Here is a 27,665-nt window from a genome sequence, read left to right as displayed (position 1 = left end):
CTGATTCCGTCTGCTGCTACCTCATCCCCAGGAATTCTACCTCTGGAGCTAGGAAGACGCACTTCGCCTTTTTCAGTCGCAGCCCTACCCAGTCCAGTCTGCGTAGCACCTCCTCCAGGTTGTGGAGGTGTTCTTCCGTATCGTAACTCGTGATGAGGATGTCGTCCTGAAAAACCACCGCCCCTGGAATCGACTTGGAGGCTTTCCATATTTCGTTGGAAGATCGCGGCGGCCGAGCGAATCTCGAACGGACATCTGTTGTACTCAAACAACCCCTTGTGTGTCGTGATGGTAGTCAGCTTCTTCGACTCACTCGCCAGCTCCTGGGTCAAGTAAGCTGAGGTCAGGTCCAATTTTGAAAAAAGTTTGTTACCGGATAGCGTCACAAAGAGGTCCTCCGCTCTCGGTAGTGGGTACTGTTCTTGGAGTGACACCTGATTGATGGTGGCCTTGTAATCGGCACATATCCTGACCGACCCATCCGCCTTGAGCACCGGCACAATCGGGCTCGCCCAGTCACTGAATTCGACTGACGAGATGATGCCTTCCCTCAGCAGGCGGTCCAATTCGCTTTCTATCTTTTCCCGCATCACGTAAGGTACCGCCCTGGCCTTGTGGTGTACTGGCCTGGTGTCCGGGTTTATGTGAATCACTACCTTGGCCCCCATGAAAGTGCCAATGCCGGGTTGAAATAATGAGTCAAATTTGTCCAGGGTCTGTGAGCATGATACTCGCTCCATAGAGGAAATTGCATTGACATCGCCCCATTTCCAGTTCATGACAGCAAGCCAACTCCTCCCTAGTAGTGCAGGACCGTCCCCCGGGACAACCCAGAGTGGCAACCTGTTCTCCGAATCTTTGTGGGTCACGACTACCGTGGCGCTGCCTAGCACCGGAATGATCTCCTTTGTGTATGTCCGTAGCTGTGCGTCAATCGGCAATAATTTTGGCCTCCAGGCCTTGGACGCCCACAACTTTTCGAACTGTTTGATACCCATCAGGGACTGGCTGGCCCCCGTGTCTAGCTCCATTGATACTGGGATGCCATTGAGGAGCACTTTATCATTATCGGTGGCGTCCTGGTGTATGAACTGTATACGTGCTCCACATGAACTCGCTGAACTTCAGCTTCCAGCGATTTCCCCCAGCGTTCATTTCTGCAATTTCTGCAGGTATTTTGCTCATCTCTGCAAACTCCGGCTGAGTGTGTGCCTCCACGCCTCCAACATGAGCTGCTGTTGGAAACAAAAGGTCCCTTGCCAGTCGATCGTCCCTGACTGCCCCTGTTATTGTCCTTGAGTGCGCCATTAACGGGTGTTGATGGCCCCATTACTGGCCGCATTGTCCCTTGCAATGGTGTGAATCGCCATTCAGCTTGCCATTGTCTCTGTCGAACTCCCCCTCTGGGTTCAACTACATGTTGGGGCATGCCCGATTGCCCTTGTCTGCCTGGAGAACTGTGTGCTGCTTTAACAATGTTGAATCTCTGTCCCAACCATTCCTTAACACAGTACCTCTCGTCTGTTCTGCTAGTGGCCATGCTCGCGTGGTTTAAATCCCAGTTTCTCGTCGCCATTGATACGTCCTTACTATACAGTATAAATGCACACGAGGCCCATGCTTGAGAGAAGGTCAGTCTGTGACCTGTCCTTTATTCCTTAGCACTGAAGTGATAAAGGTGGGCGGAGCTTCCCCTCTTCTACCCGAAGGTCCAGGTTAGGAGTGTCTCCCACAAGTTCACCACCTAGTGGTCATTGTTCTCACAGTGTACAACTTAGGTCAGATTATACATGGGTTACAATGCTGGTTGAATACATGACACTCACGACCAGGAGCTTTACCTGCGGAGAAAGCGTACCTGGAATTTTGGTGCGGAGGTCAGTTGGGTCCACAGACCTTTTCATCCAATCATTGTAATGGATGGAAACCCCTGGGAGGCTAGTTGACCTCCACACCCAAATTCTCACTGTGTGCTTACAAAACTACACTACGTGCAAGAAGCATTCATAAAATCTACCGTAGGAAACAGATCTCAGCATGTTTTGTGGCATATGTTGTACCCACGAACTCACTTTACAATAACAGCTTCAAGTAGGGCCTATGAACAGATTGTAGGAGTTCTTTAAAGCTCTTTGTCGAAAAGCAGTGGATACTTTTGACTGCATTTTCGAAAGACAAGTAACTTTTTAGAATAAATCAGAAATGTTTTTCCTTGATATCTGAACAAGCCTTTGATTGCATACCTTTAGGAAAGCTGCAGGATCTAGAGCTCTACAAAGAGTCTGCACATAGCCATTGTGTCCACATAAGTCACTGATGTGCATCAATCATAATCTATTTTGAAAGTCAATTTTTAACGTACAGGTCCAACAATTTTTTTTAAATGCCGAGGGACTTTACTTTTTAAAGATTAATTTTAAAAGATCGCAGTTTATGCAGGGAGAGTGCCTCGTCTTAAAAACTCCACTTTAAACACAGACTCCAACAGTGCTTTAAACTCATTAGAAGATAAATAGAGGTACACACATAAACATATGCATTTGTTTGATTCGTCCTGGTAAATAAAGTTAAGGGAATTTCCCCAGGAGTTGCCCCGCTTTTTTTTGGAGCAAGTAGCTTTTTTTGGAGTAACTTAAAAATTGCAAATTTCCCTATTTAACTTGCTCCAGTGTAAGTCAGTTAGTTAGGTTATTTTTAGTTTATTTTTTTCTCCAAAAAGTGGCGTGACCAGCCATTTATGCCTGTTTTGGCCATAGAAGTAAATTTGGCCAGCTAAAAGTTACTCCAAACTAACTGAGACCAGTGTATGTAGCCACTTTTGTAGTCACAGAAAAACCTTACCTACATTTAAGAAATCAGCGTTGGTAGCCAGAGATGGGGGGGGCGGCGGGGGGAGGTGAGTTAGAGGATTCTAAAGCATTAAACACTTCACAGCATCAGCACGTCAACACAACATCAAAAATAAATGAAAGATAAATCAGCGACTGAAAATAGAGCAGTCCTGCCTTGCCGACTGCAGAACACACCGGCTAGCCCTTCGGCCAGGACTAGGGGCGGCAGGCACGCATGACTGTAAGGGTGAGGGATGTTTTTTTAAAAAATGGTTGGCCCTAAATGTCGTGTGGTGATAATGGAACATGATTCAGTTTTAATGCAAAAAATCTTTCATTGGAAACTTTACAATGCACTTCCACAAGAACAACAGGAACAGCAAACAAAGGCTGCACCCATCTCTCACCCACATATCGGGGAATGTGCACTTCCTCATAGGGGCGGTGATGGTGGTGGGGGGGGTTGAGGGCCCAGCTTGGGTCTCAAATGAGGCTGGTGTGGGGATTGCAGTGGGAGTGGCATTTGATTGTCAGACCTGTGTGCCCTTATTGCAGCAGCTAGCTCCCACATGGCCTCTGCCATCGTTTGCACTCCCTCGGACATGCTCGCCCTCAGTTCCTGTCTCAGTGCTGATATTTCTCCTGACCGTGTCGCAATCTCATCATGCACCCCACAAGTGATCTTGTCAGGGCATTGGTCTCCTCACCCAATGACATAACCTGATGTACATCTGATGAAGGCTGCATCTCAGGAGAGACTGGTCGGCTTCTCCTTCCCCTCGCCGTGGGTCTGCATAGTGGCACCCCTCCAGTGCGAGGCGCAGGCTGGGACGGTGGGGCCCTGGGTGTTCCAACCTGCATTCCACCACCACCACTGGGACCCGCAACCTAAGAAGTTGTGAAACCAAGGAATGTCGTGGCAGAGCTCATGGAGTTGTCTGGCAAAGTGATGCCCTGTACCATGGACTGATCCATATCACGATCAGCATTCTCCCGTAAACACAGATCCATGGACCCCTCCTCCCCCCACCCGCCTTGGACTGGAGCAGATGCATCTGGATCTTCTTGTTGATCTTCAGGATGCTCAGGATTATCTTCTTGTTCTGCAAAATACAATAGATCAGTCAAATGGTTAGCAGGAAAGGAGGGGGCAGGATGGGTGGAATGAGTAGTCTCACGCGTAGCATGCCAGTCAGCAGGTTGATTTGAAGGGCAACGATGCATTTTCATGATTGACCCTCACACTTGTGTGTGGGCCCAACTTGTGCAGAGCTGATTCTTTTTCTGCAGGTGCGACTCAGCAAGGCAGCGACCCTCTGTTCCAGTGGTGATAGTTGGTGCAGATTTGGCGGCCCTCCTCCTGTTCTAGTTCTCCCTTTTGTTGTCGCCCAATTTCTTCTGCAAAGATGAAAATATAATTTTTGCCATATGGTGAGCTTCTGATGGCTGGGACATATACAGATGATCACAATTGAAATTCCATTTAAAACTCAAGATAATACTTACATTCACTACTTGGCCAATGTCCTGCCATTTCTTTTTACACTGGCTTCCAGTTCTTGCGGTATTCACCCCTGCGGAGAATTCTTCTGCAACTAGGTTCTAGCATCTCCTCATTTCTTTGGGTGGAACTTTTGTGGGACTACTCTTACTGACATCCAGCTCCTGCCATCTGTCCTCAATGACAGTGACTAGTTTCTCCACTTACTCATGCAAGAATTTCTTCGTTCTTGTTGCATGCTCTTGCGTCATTGGTGTATCGGATTCACACTCAGGTAATATTGAAGTAGTTCTCACCTTGCATGTACCTATGCAGCACTCCTTTCCACTCCCTCAGCCACCCAAAAATCAATATTAACACCTTACCTTCCAATATGGCCCACTGCCAATGCTGTTGATGCACTGAGGATGCTCTCCCTTTAAATGACTTATTGGGCCAGGAACCTTGGCAGTGCGCACACGCTTCAATGCGCATTGTGCATGTGCGCACGCACAAACGGACATGCGTCCCCCTGCTGGGACTCGAAGACATGCTGGGCCCAAGCCCCGTCCCACTGCCAGCTGCGCTGAGCAAGCACGACCCAAGCTCCGCCCCCCGCAGCGCGACGCCACAGGACCAGAGGGATCCAGGAGCGGCCAAATAATCCCGGTAAGCTTTCGGCGAGTTTTCTCCACCACGAAGTCGGCGCACCATGTCCAACTACGCCGCTCTAAGCGGCTGGGGAAATTTGGGCCCATTGTCTGTGATTTTCAAGTTTACCAAGCATCAGCCTCAACAACTAAGTAAGATTTTTCTGCGCAAAACTTCTCTTGGCAGCTCCATTACATTTGCAAACTGAACTATTTACAGAGCTGAAATATAAAAGAAATAGTGGCTTGAAATTGCAATCTTTACCTGACTGCCTGACACGCAGCACAGTTTGCTGGTAGGCCACTTCTGATGGAGGCACCAAAATAAGGAAATCTACTTTCTCAAAGGAGCCCAAATCCAGATTTTGCGTGCTGGAATCAGCAATAGCGCAGACATGAGACAGTAACTTTCGAGCCACAGCAAGCTGGACAGGATGAATCTGACATGTTTCTTTGTTTGAAACTGTGGAACACAAATGGAAGTTAAAAGAACAAAATTCATCACTATTTTTAAAATTTAAGCTTATTGAATTTATTAGGCTACTTAATTGGACTGACTAAATTGACAACAGGTGCTGGAATTGTATGGATTAGATTTTATTCCTCCAGTCATCCCAACAAAAAACATAGTGTACCACCACAGAGAAAAAAAGCAATTTTATTCATTACGTTATAATCTATTTATTATGATCACTGAACGAATATTCAGATATTTAGAGTACACCAAATGATTTTGTTTGTCTTTGTTCACAGACCAACATCCTTGCCTCTCATTCCTCCTCCATCACTCCACCTGTCTGACATTCTCTAATCCCATGTGTCACCTCTCTGACTTTGTTTGTCTTCCACTCTTTCTGTCTCCCTCATTCTCTCTATAGCTCCGTGACATTCTTTTGTTGTCACCTTTTGCATCAGTCTGTCTCTAAGTCTCTCTCACTCCTTTTGATTCCCTTTTTCGCAAATCATATTTTTATTTACTGCATTTCATACTTTTGCTGGAAAGCCATGGAGAAATAGCTACAAATGCCACTGGGTGGCGAAGGAAACAAACTGGTTGAAGTTAGGAATTTAGAATCTAATATACTCCATCCCTTACATTGAAAAAGTAAATAATGAAGAAAAGGACTTCCTTTAATGGAGTTAATCAATTTTGTACACTAATAGTCTGTCTCCATCCTTCTCATCCAGAAGATATGTAGATAATGTGTTCACAAGAACTATTTCCACCAACCGAACAGTATTCTACTATTGAACAAATTATCAAATTTTGACTTAAGATGTGTTTTGAATTTTGCTGTATAGTACTTAATGATCCCAAGTGTTTTAATCACATGCAAACTGTAAGGGAATTAGTCTTGGTGCTTACCCGAACAAACAGTGAGTCTCTGAGCTGTGGTGTCACCAAATTTCTTTGCTGAAGCAGTGAAACAAGAGCCTTGACCATTCCTTGCCAGACTGCACTTTTCTAAGAGAGTGTCGATATCTCCTTCTAGTCAAAATAAGAACAGAAAGCAAAGAAGTTATACATATTCATTATCCTGGCATTTGAACCTGGTTTCTTCAGCTAATGAGAGTAGCTTTAGCCACCTACCAGTAATTCCACAAACTCATTTTAAGCATTCATTCATCCTTTCCAAATAAGAGAGGAATATATGTTAAGCAAACCAAACGCAAGAATGTTCTATGGATTGAAGAGTATTGCCTCAGAGTTTAAGATTACGTATTCAGATTAAACTGTAATCCAAACTGTATATTTTCATTCCTCTTGCTTCTAAAGTAAATATATTTTGGAGAGAGTTGCTTGAATTTACATTCATGGCTAGCAACCACAACATGGATGTGATCTCATAAAATGTTTACAAGTAAACATAGAACAGAGAAAAAACAAATATAATAAAACTGCAAAGGGATATAGACAGGCTAAGTAAGTAGGTAAAAAATTGGCAGATAGAGTTTAATGTGGGAAAATGTGAGGTTATCCACTTTGGCAGAAATAATAGAAAGGCAAATTATAAGTTAAATGGAGAAAAATTGCAAAGTGCTGCAGTACAGAGGGACCTGGGGGTCCTTGTGCATGAAACACAACGTTAGTATGCAGGTACAGCATGTAATCAGGAAGGCAAATGGAATGTTGGCCTTTATTGCAAAGGGGATAGAGAATAACAGCAGAGAAGTCCTGCTACAACTGTACAGGGTATTGGTGAGACCACATCTGGAGTACTGCGTACAGTTTTAGTCTCCGTATTTAAGAAGGGATGTACTTGCATTGGAGGCTGTTCAGAGAAGATTCACTCGGTTAATTCCAGAGATGAAGGGGTTGATTTATGAGGATAGGTTGAGTAGGTTGGAGTTCAGAAGAATGAAGTGTGATCTTATCGAAACATATAAATGAGGGGGCTCGACAAGGTGGATAGAGAGGATATTTCCACTCATAGGGGAAACTAAAACTAGGAGACAAAGGGCCCAAGTTTCCACATGATTTGCGCCTGATTTTTAGGAGCAACTGGTGGAGAACGGACTATCTTAGAAATCGCAATTCTCCACATTTTTTTTTCTGCAGTTCTAGTCAGGTAGAACAGTTCCACTTTGGAACAGAATTTTTTCTTCAAAAGGGGGCGTTTCCGGCCACTGACGCCCGATTTGAAAGTTACCACAGTGAAAATGTACTCCAAACTAAAGTAGAATGGAGCAAGTGAAGATTTTTGTAGAACTGAAAAAACCTGTTCTACACATTAAAAAATCAGGCGCAGGTTACAAATCAGGCGTCCAGAACGAGGTGGGGGGGGGGAGGAGGGAACTCATTAAATTCTACAATAAATCCTTATTTATACTTATACAATTATTATACAAATAAATCCAACCTGAATAAACATTTATAAGCAAAGAAAAGATTAAATAAACCATCTTCCTACCTGTGTGAAAGTGCTTCAGCCAGGAAGAATGCTGCAGCAAGCGTCACAAAACGAGGCAGCCGTTACCGAACGCGGGCGGGAGGGAGCCGACCGAATGTGGGGGGGGGAGCCGACCGAACGCAGGGGGGGGGGGGGGAAAAGAGAGAAGGCTGCAGGAAGCCTCAAAAATTGAGGAGCCATTTCCCGACGGCAAACGGGGAGGTCGTCGGGAAACGGCTGGTTCAACTTTCTGAGGCTTCCTGCACCCTTCTCACTGCTACAAGAAGCCTCAGTGCTGATGTGCTGATGGCAATGTACTTTTACAAAAAAATTTTCAAAAACTAAACAGCTACAAAGAACTACAATGTTTTTTTCACACTGAGCATGCGCGAACGCTCCAACGCGCACGCGCAGCGTTGTCAGCAGGAAAAAAACTAATTTAAATAGTACCCGCCCCCTCCCACTTACAAAATCGGCGCGAGTGTAGGCTCCGCTCCCCTGGGCGCCGCGCCAGGCAGACAAGGAGCTGCAAAGCGCTCGAGAATCGCGAGTTTTTTTTTAGGCGCCGTTTTAGGCGCGAAAAACGGGCGCCCAGCTCGGAGGGGCGCCCGTTTTTTTTCGTGTGGAAACTTGGGCCCATAGTCTTAGAATAAGGGGCTGCCCATTTAAAACTGAGACGAGGAAGAATTTCTTCTCTCAGAGGGTTGTAAATCTATGGAATTCTTTGCCCCAGACAGCTGTGGAGGCTGGGTCATTGAATATATTTAAGGCGGAGATAGACAGATTTTTGAGCGATAAGGGAGTAAAGGGTTAAGGGGAGCGGGCAGGGAAGTGGAGCTGAGTTCATGATCAGATCAGCCATGATCTTATTGAATGGCAGAGCAGGCTCGAGGGGCCAAATGACCTACTCCTGCTCCTATTTCTTATGTTCTTATGGTGCTTGCTCATTTCTCTTGATATTGACTGTACATATTAAGGAGGCTTTGAAGTGCCCAAACATCATGAATCTGTTTTTGAATATTTAATTTCTGGTCAGATCAATCTGCCATTTTTGTTCTTCACAAGGAATGCAATAACGATCATCCAGAATTTGTTTTTAGTAAATCTCACACCCTAAGTATATTTGTTAAGCTGAACTGACTACAGGTCACCAGGGTTGAGATAACTTCTGGAGTGCTAAGTATTTCATCGTACAATTTATTGGCGACAGAGAAACTCCACTCTTGGTAGTACTTCAGTTAAGGCGCAGCTTCAGGGGTCAATGTTAATGGGAGTGGGTAGTAGCGTCCCAATAACTGTAGGAATAAATTTACTACATTATTCCCGCCTGCCGCTACTTTCATCAGAGACCTTCGCATGGGAGACAGGATCCTAAATCCAATATGGTAATCAAAGTCCAATGACATATTTGGAGGTAGCAATGGGCAGAGCGTGCATCGTGCATATTCCATCCATTGGTAACAGGTGCTGACCATCATAACCAGCAGTCCTTAATGAGAATGCTGCAGGCTAACCCAAAACCTGATGTTTCAAAAAAACCTTTGCTGGGCCAGGAAGGTGACTGGAAAATTTTAGCACCAGCTGGCAGCCTATCTGCGTACCATTCTCACACTTCCCTCCCCCCGCTGACCCCAAACCGCTTGCAGATAAAATGTCTAATTCGACTGAGGAGCCACCAGATTTCCTGTCCATCCGAATCAGTGAGCTGCCTGTGAGGGTTCGTTCAGCGCTCTCAGCCCACCAATCAAATATAAATGAGGCTTGGCCCTCAAAATGGTTCAGGACCATTGGGATGAGGACAACGGACAGACAAAATGATCGCACCACCTGCCGTCCGCCCAATGACCACCTAGGATAAAATCAACTTCCTGGTTTCCATACGGTTCCCGTTACAGCTGCATCAAATTAAAATCTCTAACACAGAATAAACAAACCCACCGAAGCTACCGACCTCTTTCGATGCTGTTCCATTGAAGTTTGATTTGATTTCTCACGTGCTAATTACCTCCAGTAGAAAAGGAGCTGTATGTATTTGAATGAACTGTTTTAAGTCAAAGCCTCATGCTCCTGAGGATGAGACAAACTATAACATTCTTTGTTTTTAGAAAAATGTGTTAATGTTAGGAAACAGACATTTTTTCACTTTTCTACATTTTATACTCAGAGAATTTAAGAGTAGTGATAATGTGAGATTTCAATTATCCGCATATAGATTGGGAAAATAGCAGTGATAAAGGGCAAAGAGGGGGAGAAATTCCTGAAATATACACAAGAGAACTTTCTTGATCAGTATGTTTCCAGCCCAACAAGGAATGAAGTAATGCTGTATCTAGTTCTGGGGCATTAAGTGGGGCAACTGGAGCATGTTTCAGTGGCAGAGCATTTGGGAAACAGTGATCACAACATCAGGCTTAGAGTATTATGGAAAAGGACAAGGAAAAATTAAATGTGAACATTTTCCACTGGAGAAGGTCTAATTTCAGAGTTCAAAAAGGGATTGGGCCAGGTGGACTGGCAAATAAAACAGTAAATGAGCAATGGAGGTCTTCAAAGAGGAAATATTCAGGTCAAGCTAGATATATTTTCACAATGTGGAAAGGAGGGGCATCCAAAGCGATAGCTCCCTGGATGACAAGATTTATAGATTAAAATGAAACAGGAAAAGGAGGCTTATGACAATTTTTAGGTTCATAATTCAGCAGAGAGCCCAGCTGAATAGAGCAAGTACCTAAAAGGTTGGCCGCACTCAAAGTAGAATAGTTACCAGGTCCAGATGGGATGCATCCGAGAATGCTGAGGGAAGTAAGGGTGGAAATTGCGGAGACTCTAGCCACAATCTTTCAATCCTCTTTAGATATAGGAGTGGTGCCAGAGGACTCCAAATGTTACACCTGTGTTCAAAAAAGGGGAGAGGGATAAATCCAGCAACTACAGGCCAGGCAGCCTAACGCCAGAGGTGAAGAAACTTTAAGAGTCAATAATCAAAGACAAAATTAATTGCCACTTGGAAAAATGAGTTAATAAATGAAAGTCAGCACAGATTTGTTGAAAGCAAATCATGTGTGACTAACTCAAGTTCTTTGATGAAATAATGGAATGGGCTTATGAGGGTAACGAAGTTGATGTGTATATAGACTTTCAAAAAGGTGTTTGATAAAGACCACATAATATACATGTTAACAAAATTGAAGCCCATAGGATTAAAGGGGCAGTGGCTGCTTGGATACAAAATAGAAAACAGAGTTATGATGAACGATTGTTTTTCAGACTGGAAGGAAGTGTGCTGTGATGTCCCCCAGGGGTCAATGTTGGGAACACTGCTCTTTTTGATAAATATTAATGATCTGGATTTGGATATACAGGGCATAATTTCAAAGTTTGCAGATGACAAAACTCAGAAATGTAGTAAACGGTGAGGAGGATTGTAACAGACTTCAGGAGGACATGGTCAGACCTATAAAAATCCACGCACAGGCATCTTCCACCCTTCAGGATGTAGTTCGGGACCTGGAATATTAGGCCCTTCATTGAAACACCTGTGAACTCATCCCTTTTTGGTGTGGAAGCAAGTCATCCTCGTTTCGAGGGACCGCCTAAGAAGAAGAGACAGGGACTGGTGAAATGGCAGATGAAATTTAATGCAGAGAAGTGCAAAATGATTCATTTTGGTAGAAAGAATAAGGAGGCAATTATAAACTAAATGGTTCATTTTTAAAGGGGATGGAGGAGACCTGGGGCGTATGTCGACAAATCTTTGAAGGTGGTAGGACAAGTTGAGAAGGCTGTTGAGTTCCTTGTCTATAAAAATTAGAGGCATAGAGTACAAAAGCAAGGAATTTATGTTAAACCTTTATAAAACATTGGTTAAACCCCAACTGGAGTATTGCGGCCAATTCTGGGCACCGCACTTTAGGAAGGGTGTCAAGGTCTCAAAGTGTGCAGAGGAGATTTACTAGAATGGTACCAGTGTAAAAGACTTCAATTACATGGAGAGACTGGAGAAACTGGGGCTGTTTTCCTTAGAACAGAGAAGGTTAAGGAGAGATTTGATAGAGGCATTCAAAATCATGAATGGTTTTGATATAATAAATAAGGATAAACTGTTTCCAGTGACAGAAGAGTCAGTAACCAGGGGACACAGATTTAATGTAATTGTCAAAAGAACCAGAGGCGACATGAGGAAACAATTTTTCATACAGCAATCTGGAATGTACTGCCTGAAAGGGTGGTGGCAGCAGATTCATTAATAACTTTCAAAAGGGAAATGGATGAATAATTGAAGGGGAAAAAATTGCAGGGGTATGATGAAAGAGCAGGGGAATAGGACTAATTGAATAGCTCTTTCAAAGAGCGAGCAGAGGCATGATGGACCGAATGGCCTTCATCTGCGCTCTATGATTCTGTCAACATCAAGCACGCCCATGCCAGTAATAGTAAATGTTAAATGCAAGGGGTAAAGCTTTTTTCTTATTCGTTCATGGGATGTGGGCGTCACTGGCAAAGCCAGCATTTATTACCCATTTCTAATTGCCCTTGAGAAGGTGGTGGTGAGCCGCCTTCTTGAACTGCTGCAGTCCGTACGGTGAAATAAATCTCAGTGTGCTGTTAGGGAGCGAGTTCCGGGATTTTGACCCAGCGACGATGAGGAACAGCAATGTACCTCCAAGTCTGGATGGTGTGTGATTTAGGAGGGGATCTTAGAGGTGATGATGTTCCCATGCTGCCCTTGTCCTTCTAGGTGGCAGAGGTTGCGGATTTGGGAGGTGCTGTCGAAGAAGTCTTGGCGAGTTGCTGCTGTGGTACACACTGCAGCCACGGTGGTGAAGGGAGTGAATGTTTTAAGGTGGTGGATAGGGTGCCGATCAAGTGGGCTGCTTTGACCTAGATGGTGTGGAGCTTAAGTGTTGTTGGAGCTGCATTCATCCAAGTGGAGAGTATTCCATCACATTCCTGACTTGTGCTTTGTAGAAAGGCTTTGGGAGTCAGGAGGTGAGACACTCGCCACAGAATACCCAGCCTCTGAGCTGCTTTTGTTGCCACAGTATATATGTGGCTGGTCCAGTTAAGTTTCTGGTCAATGGTGACCCCCAGAATGGTGATGGTGGGGGATTCGGCAATGGTAATGCCATTGAATGTCATGGGGTAGTGGTTAGATTCTTGCTTGTTGGAGATAGTCATTGCCTGGCACTTGTGTGGCGCGAATGTCACTTGCCACTTATCAGCCCAAGCCTGAATGTCGTCCAGACCTTGCTGCATGCGGGCATGGACTGCTTCATTATCTGAGGAGTTGCGAATAGCATTGAAAACTGTGCAATCTTCAGCAAACAGCCCCACTTCTAACTTTATAATGGAGGGAAGGTGAAGCAGCTGCCTAGGACACTGCCCTGAGGAACCCTTGCAGCGATGTCTGGGGGCTGACCTCCAACCACCATCTTCCTTTGTGCTCGGTATGACTCCAGCTAGTGGTGAATTTTCTACCTGATTCTCATTGACTTCAGCTCCTTGATGCCACACTCGGTCAAATGCTGCCTTGATGTCAAGGGCAGTCACTCTCACCTCACCTCTGGAATTCAGCTCTTTTGTCCATATTTGCACCAAGGCTGTAATGAGGTCTGGAGCCGAGTGGTCCTTATTGGTGAGCAAGTGCCGACAACACCTTCCATCGCTTTGCTGATGATTGAGTGTAATTGGGGCAGTAATTGGCCGGATTGGATTTGCCCCGCTTTTTGTGGACAGACATACCTGGACAGTTTTCCACATTGTCGGACAGATGCCAGTGATTGTAGCTGTACTGGAACAGCTTGATTAGAGGTGCGGCTAGTTCTGGAGCACAAGTCTTCAACACGACAGCTGGGGTGTGGTCGGGGCCCATTGCCTTCGCTGTATCAGTGCGCTCAGCCATTTCTTGATATCATATGGAGTGGATCGAATTGCTGAAGACTGGCTTCTGTGATGGTGGGGACATCAGGAGGGTGTTGATATGGATCAGCCACTCGGCACTTCTGGCTGAAGATGATTGCAAACGCTTCATTGTCTTTTGCACTGTGTCATATTGAGGATGGGGATATTAATGGAGCCTCCTCCTCCAGTTAGTTGTTTAATGGTCCACCACCATTCATGAGTGGATGTGGCAGGACTGATCTGATCTGTTGATTGTGGGGTTGCTTAGCCCTGTCTACAGCATGCTGCTTCCGCTCTTTAGCATGCATGTTGTCCTGCGTTGCAGCTTCCCCAGGTTGACATCTCATTTTTAGGTATGCCTGGTGCTGCTCATGGCATGCTCTTCTACACTGCTCATTGAGCCAGGGTTGGTCCCCTGGTTTGATGGTAATGAGAGAGTGAGGGATATGCCAGGCTATGAAGTTACATATTGTGATGGAATACAATTCTGTTGCTGCTGATGGCCCACAGTGTTGCAGATGCAGTTTTGAGTTCTGAACTGTCCCATTGAGCACGATGGTCGTGCTACACAACAGGATGGAGGGTGTCCTCAGTGTGACGACAGGACTTAAGTCTCCACACAATGACAGTGTGGTGATCACTGCTACCAATGCTGTCATGGACAGATGCATCAGTGACAGGTAGATTGGTGAGGACAACTTCAAGTTGGTTTATCCCTCGTTTTGTTTCTCTGACCACCATCAGGCTCAGTCTGGCAGTTATGTCCTTCAGGACTTGGCCAGTAGCGGTACTACCAAGCTACTCTTGGTGATGGACATTGAAGTCCCCCACCCAAAGTGCATTCTGTGCCCTTTCTACCCCCTATTTCTTCTAACTGGTGTTCAACATGGAGGAGTACTGATTCATCAGCTGAGGGAGGGCAGTAGTTGGTAATCAGCAGGAGGTTTCCTTGCCCATGCTTGAGACTTCATGGGGTCCGGAGTCAATACTGAGGACTCCCAGGGCCACTCCCTCCCGACTGTATACCACTCTGCCGACACCTCTGGTGGGTCTATCCTGCCGGTGGGACAGGACATGGATGGTGATGGAGGAGTTTGCAATATTGGCTGAAAGGTATGATTCTGTGAGTATGACTATATCACGATATTGCTTGACTAATCTGTGGGACAGCTCTCCCAATTTTGGCACGTCCCCAGATGTTGGTGAGGAGGACTTTGCAGGGTGCTATTGTCGTATCCAAAGTGGTGCCGAGGTCGATGCCGATGTAGAGGTATTTTTACAACTGAGTGGCTTTCTAGGCCATTTCAGAGGGCAGTTAAGAGTGCTGTAGGTCTGGAGTCACATATAGGCCAGACCAGGTAATGATGGCAGATTCCCTTCCCTAAAGCACATTAGTGAACCAAATGGGTTTTTACAACAATCCGATAGTTTCATGGTCACCATTACTGACAGCAGCTTTTAATTCTGGATTTTTAAAAAATTACCCAACTGTACATTCATTTCAAAGAAGTATCTACTGCTACATCGTGACATTTTAATTTCCACACAGCATGTCAATTGATGTCAAATTACGATCACTTTTGTATTCCTGTATCCACAAAAGACTAGGGCCCAGAAATTTGAACCTTTAGCGGCAAAAATGGCAGCCACTTTGCTTCTGTCCACTTCCGGCGTGGAACACGGCAGCCGCAATATTAGGCAGGTCGGCTGCGTTGCCGTTGCCTGCCCTCGGTGCAAGAATTTTAATTACCATGAGCGTGATGTCAATCAGCGTGCAACGCCGAATTGACGCACGCTCAGCGTTTGGACGAAGCCGCTCCTCTTACCTCCCTCTCCAAAGCACGCCCGTGCGTGCAGCCATTGACAGAGCAGAGAGCCAGAAGAAAGTGGCGGTGAGCTATAAACTGTACAGTAAACAGCTGCTGAGATAAATGGTAACTGTGGAGAGCTCAGACTATGTAATTGGAGTGAAAACTGCTTCCACTGAGATGCATCAAATCTCCCCCCTGGCCAGTCAAACATTTCAGATGGCAAATATTTTTAAAATAAACTACACTGTACGACAGTTGCAAGAATCTCAGGAAAGAAAATCAAAGCTGCATTTCTCTTTAAATGTAGCTTCTTAGGAACTGTTAAAATAAAATGCAAAGTTTTGAAGTTTGTTTTTAAAGGCCAAGAATTAAGGAAGATTTAACACTACATTCTCACCAAGAGTTCTTCAAAAGTCTGTAGTTAAAAATGTAATTGAAGTCTTTGCTGCACGATTTACACCAGTAAACTTGTGACCATGAGGTTCATGTTTCCCTTTTTAAAAAATATATTTCAGTCAATTCTTCATGCAACGGTTTAACGACATCTATGTCATAGTCTTTTACTGTTAATAGGTGACAGCCCGAGAACGGCGCACCGATCCTTTAGACGCGACCTTCGACCTCATGCTGATGGCACTGCTGGAAACAGCACATTGCATGGGAGATTCTGTAATCCACTTATTTAAATCAGCTGGCAGCACTAAAATACTAGTGCTAGTCAACTATAATGATTCACTTAGACATGAATCTTTTAACAGCCTTCAGGGAAATGACCTTTCTTTTGTCTGTCCATTCGGCAGCAAGAGTCACACCTGGGTCTCTCGGGATAATGGATGACTTCCTAAGATTCTCTTATTTTCTAGTTCAGTTTTGATCGATTTTGGGGCAGTGGCCTCTATATATTAGGTTATTGAGAATGGCGCATCATTTCCAAGCTCATTGGAGGCTGGTGTGAAATAGAAAGACCTGTTTCAATGTGCATGCATCAATTGTCATGACATCAACACATACAGATGTTGTTAAATATTGCCTCAGATTAGGTAAGTTCAGGGAGAAGTGGGACTGGAAAAAGCTTAATGCAATGAAAGCAAAAGTTTTTGTTTTTCCAAATCAGGTTCCCCAGCTCTTGGGGAATAGCTTTGTGGGAGAAACAGCCAACAGCAGTATTTTACCTGGACAAAGGCTGCTGAAGAAAGCTCCCAGTGCCCCGACTTTCCCAGTGACAAGCTCATAGTTGATTTCTTTCAGATGCTCTTTTGGGTTGAGCATTCTTTCTGCTAGAAACCCGGCCTGACGTTTTCCTGCAGAGAACAGAAATCTGTGTAAATGGATGTTGGGCACTGGTTAAAATAAATTACACAGCAAAGATATCTTTACCAATCAATTTCAAAAGATACTTTTCACACTGAATTAGGATCAAATGACAAAACTGGATTTTTAACAATCACAAAGAATGACTGGAAACATATATATTCAGGAACAAATGAAAACAAATGCATCATCTTGGAGCACTGCAGTTTTTTTCCCCCCAAACATAAAAATTCAGGCGTTTTCATTTAAAAACAGAGGATGAACAGAACTTCAAAAAATTGGTGAATAAAAAGTGAACACCTAGATGCAAACATGCAGAGGGAATAACATTTCAAAATTAATATCTATATCTCACCACTATTTACCCTTACACACATTAATCTTTCTTCATCAATGACTCCTTAGTCAATATCCTTTAATTCAACAGATACATTTATTTCTGCTCCAAGTAGCTACCGATACACAGCAGCAGCCACACTCTGGTAAGTGACCTTGAGTATTGAGTTAAACCAGGAGAGAGCAGCTGGTGGCAGCTACTTCCACAAAGGGACATGTCTCAGCCTACATTTTGTAGATAAAAACAGCTTCAGTAAAACGGGTGGCAATAGTGCAAGATGCATTGACAAACTGAGGGCAACATTCAAGGGGGGAGAAATTCATTCATAGAAAAGTTTGAAATTTAGCACCAGGTGCTAATGATTCACACTGCAGCAAAATTAAGTCTCATTGCTCAAAGAAAGGATTGGAGCGCTAAATCAAATGCTAATGGCCCAGCTCAGTGGCATTAGACTCAAAGCGCTGAACAATATCAGGTGCAGTCTAATCACAAGTCATCATTGCCACAGGATCGTGTCAGTTCTTAAAGGGGAGGTTCATTGATGCTGCAGAACCTCATTCTAGTGTAGCACTTTGATAAGTTGTCAGAATAAAAATCACAAATTTTTAGAAGCCACTACACTCCGGAGACTGAACAACCTTTAAATGATAGAATTCAACTGTTACACAATGTCAAACTGACAAGGAAGCAGCGAAATAGCACCAACCAGACAGCTGCAACTCATTACTCATGATCCCTTTAAGTAACGCCCCTGAAGCCAGCTTGACACCTCCTCCCCCTGTCAGGGCGAGGCACTAAGGCAGGCAGCGACAATTAATTTTGCAGATTAGGCGGCCGGTGAGCATCACGATCTGCCTGGCGCTGAAGTCCCCGGAGTTATCTTGTAGCGGCAGCATTACAGGGAAGGCCAGATTTGGCATGCGTCGCTGGATTTGCTACTGCCTCAGCACCCCGGCCAAGAGCTAACTGGAGGCGCTAAGGTACCAAATTTTTCCCCCAAGAATTCTCGAGATAATGGCCACCTACACAGGTTAATATCTCACTGTTTGGCGAAGAGCGTTGTCGCACTCCACAGACAGTAATGGGCTGTTTTGCAATCTCTCTCAGCTGCCTTGCATGTAATTCTCTGGATTCAGAACTAACCAGACAGTAATGTTGGAGATCGGGTGAAGGAGTGCCACGAGGTCTCGGTCTCTGTGAATAATGGAAACCCCACCTTTAAAGAAGAAGGTTCTTTCTCTTGCTGTTGCAGTGAAAGTAATTACAGTGCTGAATGAGCTGAAAGTTTTCTAGATTTCCAGCATGAAATTGCTAAACAGTTTGGTATCACAGTCCTGTTTGGTAAGTTTGCTGTGCTGCACTGTAACGTGTATATTTTAATGAAGCAAATGATATAAATACACTTTTGGAACAACTGTGTGATCGTTTTTACAGGACTGCAAATGCAATCCAGTTTACATTCCATTGTTAGCTTCTTGCCAATATTGATACAACAGTTAAAATGGATAAAAGAATAGAAAGGTTAAGCGAAGAAAATTATTTGGGAAAATCATTATTCATTTAACAGTTTTCCTCTGTACTTATCTAGCTGGTGAATTATGCTGTTGATTATAGTTTGTGCTGGTAAAATAGTAATTAGCCATTGGTGTTTGCACTCCCAATACCATTTGTTCCAATGAGATTTCCTCGATGACTAGTGCACTGCAGCAACTCACCAAGCTGACTTTGATGACACCACTCAGTCTGTGGCCTTGAAACAAAACGGTCGAGAGCAGCATTGTCATGGGAACCTCATTACTTATAGGTTTCCCTCCAAGTGAAACACCATCCTCCTGATTTGGATATATAGTTCTGTTTCTTCACCATTGCTGGATGAAATGACTGGAATTCTCTACCTAACAGCGCCAACAGTAAATGCACTGCAGTAGTTGAGGAAGGCAATCTCCTCCAGAGACTTGAGTATATAATCCAAGCAGACACTTCAGTATAGTACTGAGGGAGCGATGCTGTGTCGGAAGCACAGTCCGTCGGATCAGATGTTAGACCAAGGCCCTATCTGCACTCTCAGGTAGACATAAAAGATCCCATGGAACTTTTTGAAGAGGAGCAGGCGTGCTCTCCCTGGTGTTCTGGACATTATTTATCCCTCAACCAATATCACTAAGAACAGATTATCTGTTCATGTATCTCACTGTTGTTTGTTGTACCTTGCTGTCTGCAAATTGGCTGCCTGCCGTGTTTCCTACATTACAACAGTGTAGACTGCAGATCAAAAATTACTTAATTGGCTTTGGGACTCACTTAGGTTGTGAAAGGTGCTGTATAAATGCAAGTCGTTTTCTTATCTGCTAAATGATTATACTTTGCAGATACGCCGCCTCAGTGCCCCCCAACCCCCACCACTCCAGGTGACACAGGCTGCATTTGAGAACACCAAGAAATTTGGGTGAGAGACATTTATTCCAAATTTGCACCTTAATTGTAGAAAACTGTGTGGGGTGTACTGATCTCTCAGCCTCAATGTGCACACAACTGCCCTGAAGTGCTAATTCTGAAAATCTGTACCACCGAGGCAGCATTACAACAACAACTTGCACTAATATAGCACCTTTAAATTAGTAAAAAGTCCCACGGCGCTTCACAGGAGTGCTTTCAAACAAAATTTGACACAAAGCCACATAGAGATATTTGGACAGGATAGATCCTTGGGAGACTCCAGAAGTGGCGATGCGGAAGCGGGAAGAGAAGCCACTGCAGGTGATTCTTTGGCTACGACTGGATAAGAATGGAACCAGGCAAGTGCAGTTTCACCCAGCTGGTCAACAGAGAGGAGTTGGAAGAGGATGGTGTGGTTAACCATGTCAAAGGTCAAGAAAGATGAGGAAGTTTATCATGGTCACAGTCACATAGGAAATCATTTGTGACTTTGAGAAGGAATGTTCCAGTGCTGTGGCGGATCAGCAAACCTGATTGGAGGGGTTCAAAAATGGAGTTGTGGAATAGATGGGCACCGATTTGGGAGGTGACAACACGTTCAAGAACTGAGGATAGACTTTAATGAAAGCTCAAACTTAGTAGATAAATTATTCCATTTATAAATAAGCAACTTTGATACATTTCAAATACTGACCTGTTACTACCACACATGACTCAGTGCTTTGGTTCTTAGTGATGCAAATGATCACCACAAAATTCTTTCCTTGCAATTTCCCCTCAATGAGAAGCTTAAATGTTTCTACAAGGCCTTCCGCCAATGAATTTGACGAATCAAGGATCCTGACAACATTCTTGCAGGAACTGGCTGCTAACTTGGCCAGCCAAGTGAGTTGCTTTGGGGTGACAGCCAAGGTCTGTGATGACACATAGGGTATTGACTGAGAAACAGCTTGCTGGTATTGTTTGGATTCAGTAAGATTAGATTCCTGCCACGCTCTCACCAATATATGTTCCAAATCCTCAATCAAAGGCACCTGATCTGGGGCTAGGAGTGAATGAAACAAATAAGGCTTCAATTAGTATAAAGAGCCAATGTACAGTAGTCTTCCCAATACAAAAAGGAAATGTGAAGCTCATGAGACAAAGCTGGTTTACAGCCTTATGGAGTAACTTAATTCATACTAATAAGCCTATGTAAGACCTGCAGACACCTGGCTTCATGACAAATTTCTTAGCATGGGTAAGAAATAATTTTCCAGTTTGGCAACATACTGTGCACCAAGTCATTACACTGATATAAGTAGCCCTCTGAAAAATGCATGTACGTTATGCGAAGTGAAATGAAACCAGGAAGGCAATAAAGCCCCAGAATTGAGCGACCCCTGCCCCAGTGTGTAGAGCCACATTTGACCATAGCACAGTTCAGAAAATCAGTTGCAGAGGTTCAGATGCCCAATTTGTGGCGCTCCACGTTGATGTTAAAGGCTCCTCAATTTGTCAGAAGTTTGTGGGTTCAAGTCCCACTCCAGGGACATGAGCACAAAATCTAGGCTGACACTCCAATGCAGTACTGAGGGAGTACTGCACTGTTGGAGGTGCCGTCACTCTGATGAAGCATTAAACCAAGGACCAGTCTATTCTCTCAGGTGGATGTAAAGATCTCATGGCACTATTTCAAAGAAGAGCAGAGGAGTTCTTCCCGATGTCCTGGCCAATATTTATCCCTCAACCAACACCTAAAAATAGATTATCTGGTCATTATCACATTGCTGTTTGTGCGCACGTTGGTTGCCGCATTTCATACATTACAACAGTGATTACACTCCGAAAGTACTTCATTGACTCCAAAGTGCTTTGGAACGTTCTGAGGTTGTGAAAGGCACGAGATAAATACGTCTTTTTTTTTAAAATGGGACATGAATATATTTATCTCCCCTTACATTATGCCATTGTACTTCCTGCTTTCAGGTATGGGAGGGAGGATTGTTGCTTCCTAATATTTCAGGATAAGACCATTACAAAATCTGGAAATAATGAAAATTTAATAAAAATATAAATGAGAAAAATTGGTATTCTTGATCTTTGCAACAACTTGCATTTATATAGCACCTTTAACATTCTAAAAAATCTCCTTCGGCGCTTCACAGGAACATGATCAGACAAGGTTTGACACCGAGCCGCATAAAGGGATATTTGGACAGGTGATCATGCGCTTGCTCAAAGAGGTAGGTTTTAAAGTGTGACTTAAAGGTGGAAAGAGAGGTACATAAGCAGAGGGGTTTTAGGAGGGAATTCCAGAGCTTATGCACTTATTAGATTTACTGTTCTAGAAAGTATAGCTTGAACCAAAATAACAAAACTCAACTATGTGAAACATTTGCTGACTCTAGAACAAACTTTATGAACCAGAAAGCAACCAGTTAACACTTACCAAGTTGAACTAGGTAGTATACTGTTAGTAAGATTTGCATCTCCACAGACAATACAGTAGTCACAGATGTACTATGTTGTTCATATACTCTGGGTAAAGACTGAGTATTTCTGTAGCAGTTCTGCAGCAGTGGGCTGATCACTATATCATTCAGATTACCACAAAGGTGAGGAAAGCTGCCATGGCCTAGAAAATGAAATTATTACATTTATATATTCTTTTCACAACCATTAATTATTTCATTCTGATTTCACTATAGGCATTATTCAGATTTAGTGGCATTTGCAATTAAATTTCTTTCTCCAGAAAGTTCCACTTAGTAAATGAATTGACACTCATGCTGGTAGGCATGGCAGACTAGAAGATAATGAGTACTTTGTAAATTATAGACTGAACTGTGTGACATCAATTTTAACCACCCCCCCCCCTCCACCCACCCCCTCATCTCCACCCCAATGGGCAGGAAAGGGTGGATTAAAATCTTGAAATTCCAAATCCCGCCTCCAACCCACCACATTCCCAACCACTGTATAATTAACATAGAAACATAGAAAATAGGTGCAGGAGTAGGCCATTCGGCCCTTCGAGCCTGCACCGCCATTCAATGAGTTCATGGTTGAACATGCAACTTCAGTACCCCATTCCTGCTTTCTCGCCATACCCCTTGATCCCCCTAGTAGTAAGGACTACATCTAACTCCTTTTTGAATATATTTAGTGAATTGACCTCAACAACCTCTGTGGTCGAGAATTCCACAGGTTCACCACTCTCTGGGTGAAGAAGTTTCTCCTCATCTCGGTCCTAAATGGCTTACCCCTTATCCTTAGACTGTGACCCCTGGTTCTGGACTTCCCCAACATTGGGAACATTCTTCCTGCATCTAACCTGTCTAAACCCATCAGAATTTTAAACGTTTCTATGAGGTCCCCTCTCATTCTTCTGAACTCCAGTGAATACAAGCCCAGTTGATCCAGTCTTTCTTGATAGGTCAGTCCCGCCATCCCGGGAATCAGTCTGGTGAACCTTCGCTGCACTCCCTCAATAGCAAGAATGTCCTTCCTCAGGTTAGGAGACCAAAACTGTACACAATACTCCAGGTGTGGCCTCACCAAGGCCCTGTACAACTGTAGCAACACCTCCCTGCCCCTGTACTCAAATCTCCTCGCTATGAAGGCCAACATGCCATTTGCTTTCTTAACCGCCTGCTGTACCTGCATGCCAACCTTCAATGACTGATGTACCATGACACCCAGGTCTCGTTGCACCTCCCCTTTTCCTAATCTGTCACCATTCAGATAATAGTCTGTCTCTCTGTTTTTACCACCAAAGTGGATAACCTCACATTTATCCACATTATACTTCATCTACCATGCATTTGCCCACTCACCTAACCTATCCAAGTCGCTCTGCAGCCTCAAAGCATCCTCCTCGCAGCTCACACTGCCACCCAACTTAGTGTCATCTGCAAATTTGGAGATACATTTAATCCCCTTGTCTAAATCATTAATGTACAGTGTAAACAGCTGGGGCCCCAGCACAGAACTTTGCGGTACCTCACTAGTCACTGCCTGCCATTCTGAAAAGTACGCATTTACTCCTACTCTTTGTTTCCTGTCTGAAAACCAGTTCTCAATCCATGTCAGCACACTACCCCCAATCCCATGTGCTTTAACGGTGGCAATTCAGGTCCTGGACGAGGTTCCCACTAAAAGCAGGCAGTGGTCTACGCAAGATGAAAAAGTCACAGCCCAATGACGTTATTGGCGCCACAACTTAATATTAACATGAAGACGGGGGAGTCACGCATGGCGGGAGATGTGGCGGGAGGAGCCGACGGGCCAGAAGAGGTCACGGTAATTTTTTTAAAATATCCTTCTCTTTGAACTCCTTGTGGAGTGCTTCACTCAGAGACCCCAAGGAGTTCATGGGCACCCCAGCCCTGGCCTCCCACGGTTGCACAATGTGAGGGAATCCCATCCCTCGGTGATCTGACCTCGATTGCCATGAAACAGCACCTCCCAGTGATTGCCAGGGACCGTTCCCACGGGTCCCCAGCTGTGGCATCCTATGGTCAAATTCCCACTCCTGCCCGCCGGCCAGGTAGTGAATCTGACCAGGTGCGGGGCAGGAGTCCAGGAAGTTTTATTGAAATGAAGATCGGCAGGCCCTCCCTCCAAGTCCCCGACCTGTGTCCGTGCACCACCCGCTACCGGACTCGCACGCAACCTACCTTCCACTACAACGCCGCCGCCCCCACCCCCCCACCCCGCAGTGAAAACCGAGGCCGAAATGTCTAACCTATATTCATTTACCTTTAAAAATTACAGGTCTGGTCCTGCAGGTTTTAAGCAAATTGTCAGGTACAACCACAGGCTCCTCTGAGGCAGTAAGTGGAGAAGGAATTGGTCCCAGAAGGCTGGATTGAGTCATACAAGCTAATTCCACAATGTCTGCAATTGGCAAAAGGAAACAATGAATTTCATGAAATATTAATGAACAATGGGTAGTCCAGTATGCAATGCAAAGGTACCTTTCAAAACTACGGGACCATAATACAAGATAAATGGAGGCCGACATGTTAAAATAGTGCAGAGGTAGGAATTTGGCAAACTGTGATGGCAGAAGCTTGATGAAATATTTTTGCCTTGGATCTGGTTTCCAAACGGAAAGATGCATGCAGGACAAAAAATGCTGTTTGCCCAATCAGAAAATATCTTCAAAATATCAGAATTTATCGTGTGATTAACAGCAGGACTGGCCAATCACACAACAAGCTAGCATTTCTTATTTGTAAGCCCATCCTACCCACCCAGTGAAGTATTAGATGGAGCAGAGAGAGAAGCAATCTTAATGTGCATTCTGAGAGCTGTAGTCTATCAGAGGGATGCAGGCATTGACACTGATACAATCTGGGAGTTGTAATTACCCAGTGTGCTATGCACAGAATGGAACGGGTGCAGACACATAACTGTGGAACCACGATCACTAGAACGAAGGAAATTGTTCAGAGAACACCCTTCTCAGGACAACTACAGATGGGCATTAAATGTGTTGTTAGTAGCATCACCCACATCCCAAGAGCCAGTAAAAATGACCATCGCATCTCACACTTGAAAGCTTCAGCTTTTGTTACACTTCGCAACTAGAAAAAAAACATTTAAAATACAGGTGACACCTACATCGTACTGACTCAAATGTCACATTAATAAAACATAGAAACATAGAAAATAGGTGCAGGAGGAGGCCATTCAGACCTTCGAGCCTGCACCACCATTCAATAAGATCATGGCTGATCATTCCCTCAGTACCCCTTTCCTGCTTTCTCTCCATACCCCTTGATCCCTTGAACCATAAGGGCCATATCCAACTCCCTCTTGAATATATCTAATGAACTGGCATCAACAACTCTCTGAGGTAGGGAATTCCATAGGTTAACAACTCTCTGAGTGAAGAAGTTTCTCCTCATCTCAGTCCTAAATGGCCTACCCCCTATCCTAAGACTATGTCCCCTAGTTCTGGACTTCCCCATCATCGGGAACATTCTTCCCACATCTAACCTGTCCAGTCCCGTCAGAATCTTATAAGTTTCTATGAGATCCCCTCTCATCCTTCCAAACTCCAATGTAAAAAGGCCCAGTTGATCCAGTCTCTCCTTATATATGTCAATCCCACCATCCCAGGAATCAGTCTAGTGAACCTTCGTTGCACTCACTCAATTGTAAGAACATCCTTCCTCAGATTAGGAGACCAAAACTGAACACAATATTCCAGGTGAGGCCACACCAAGGCCCTGTACAACTGCAGTAAGACCTCCCTACTCCTATACTCAAATCCCCTAGCTATGAAGGCCAATATACTATTTGCCTTCCTCACCACCTGCTGTACCTGCATGCCAACTTTCAATGACTGATGAACCATGACACTCGGGTCTCATTGCACCTCCCCTTTCCTAATCTGCCGCCATTCAGACAATATTCTGCCTTCGTGTTTTTGCCCCCAAAGTGGGTAACCTCACATCTATCCAAATTATACTGCATCTGGCATGCATTGGCCCACTCACCTAACCTGTCCAAGTCACCCTGCAGCATCTTAGCGTCCTCCTCACAGCTCACACCGCCACCCAGCTTAGTGTCATCTGCAAACTTGGAGATATTACACTCAATTCCTTCATCTAAATCATTAATGTATATTGTAAATAGCTGGGGTCCCAGCACTGAGCCCTGCGGCACTCCACTAGTCACTGATTATCCTGACTCTCTGCTGCCTGTCTGCCAACCAGTTCTCTATCCACGTCAGTACATTACCCCCAATACCATGTCCTTTGATTTTGCACACCAATCTCATGTGGGACCTTGTCAAAAGCCTTTTGAAAGTCCAAATACACCACATCCACTGGTTCTCCCTTGTCCATTCTACTAGTTACATCCTCAAAAAAATTCCAGAAGATTTGTCAAGCATGATTTCCCTTTCAAAAATCCATGCTGACTTGGACCAATCCTGTCATTGCTTTCTGAATGCGTTGCTATTTCATCTTTAATAATTGATTCCAACATTTTCCCCGCTACTGATGTCAGGCTAACAGGTCTATAATTACCCGTTTTCTCTCTCCCTCCTTTTTCAAACAGTGGTGTTACATTAGCTACCCTCCAGTTCATAGGAACTGATCCAGAGTCAATAGACTGTTGGAAAATGATCACCAATGCATTCACTATTTCTATGGCCACTTCCTTAAGTACTCTGGGATGCAGACTATCAGGCCCTGGGGATTTATCGGCCTTCAATTCCATCAATTTCGCGAACACAATTTCCCGCTTTATAAGGATTTCCTTCAGTTCCTCCTTCTCACTAGACCCTCGGTCCCCTAGTATTTCCGGAAGGTTATTTGTGTCTTCCTTCGTGAAAACAGAAAACAGAATCTGAATGCAAGGGACCTACGTTTGTTTTCACTAATCTTTTTCTCTTCACGTATCTATAGAAGCTTTTGCAGTCAGTTTTTTATTCCCAGCAAGCTTCCTCTCCTACTCTATTTTCCCCCTCCTAATTAAATCCTTTGTCCTCCTCTGCTGTATTACAAAATTCTCCCAGTCCTCAGGTTTGCTGCTTTTTCTGGCAAATTTATATGCCTCTTCCTTGGATTTAACACTATCCTTAATTTCCCTTGTTAGCCACGGTTGAGCCACCTTCCCAGTTTTATTTTTACTCCAGACAGGGATGTACAATTGTTGAAGTTCATCCATGTGATCTTTAAATGTTTGCCATTGCCTATCCACCGTCAACCCTTTAAGTATCACTCGCCAGCATATTCTAGCCAATTCACGTCTCACACCATCGAAGTTATCTTTCCCCAAGTTCAGGACCCTAGTCTCTGAATTAACTGCGTCACTCTCCATCTTAATAAAGAATTCTACCATATTATGGTCATTCTTCCCCAAGGGGCCTCGCACAACAAGATTGTTAATTAGTCCTTTCTCATTACACATCACCCAGTCTAGGATGGCCAGCTCTCTAGTTGGTTCCTCGACATATTGGTCGAGAAAACCATCCCTAATACACTCCAGGAAATCCTCCTCCACCGCATTGCTACCA

The 27,665-nt window shown here is 44.3% G+C and overlaps 1 protein-coding gene across 4 annotated transcripts in view; it reads right to left on the bottom strand.

Moving 5' to 3' along the window:
• Positions 1-27,665, bottom strand: part of greb1 (growth regulating estrogen receptor binding 1) — a 396,947-nt gene that overhangs the window by 138,718 nt on the left and 230,564 nt on the right. For all 4 annotated transcript variants that reach the window (XM_070885003.1, XM_070885002.1, XM_070885004.1 and 1 more), the window contains 6 exons: positions 24,392-24,529; positions 22,080-22,265; positions 20,343-20,693; positions 16,737-16,865; positions 6,328-6,450; positions 5,227-5,424 (listed from right to left, as the gene is read on the bottom strand). In XM_070885003.1, the coding sequence (XP_070741104.1) occupies positions 5,227-5,424; positions 6,328-6,450; positions 16,737-16,865; positions 20,343-20,693; positions 22,080-22,265; positions 24,392-24,529 (1,125 nt within the window). The remainder of the gene's footprint in view (positions 1-5,226; positions 5,425-6,327; positions 6,451-16,736; positions 16,866-20,342; positions 20,694-22,079; positions 22,266-24,391; positions 24,530-27,665) is intronic.

The sequence above is a fragment of the Pristiophorus japonicus genome, chromosome 7, assembly GCF_044704955.1.
Source record: "Pristiophorus japonicus isolate sPriJap1 chromosome 7, sPriJap1.hap1, whole genome shotgun sequence".
NCBI classification, from domain to species: Eukaryota; Metazoa; Chordata; class Chondrichthyes; family Pristiophoridae; genus Pristiophorus; species Pristiophorus japonicus.
Note: the sequence above shows the minus strand (reverse complement) of the source record. Positions and strands in the feature narration are given on the sequence as shown.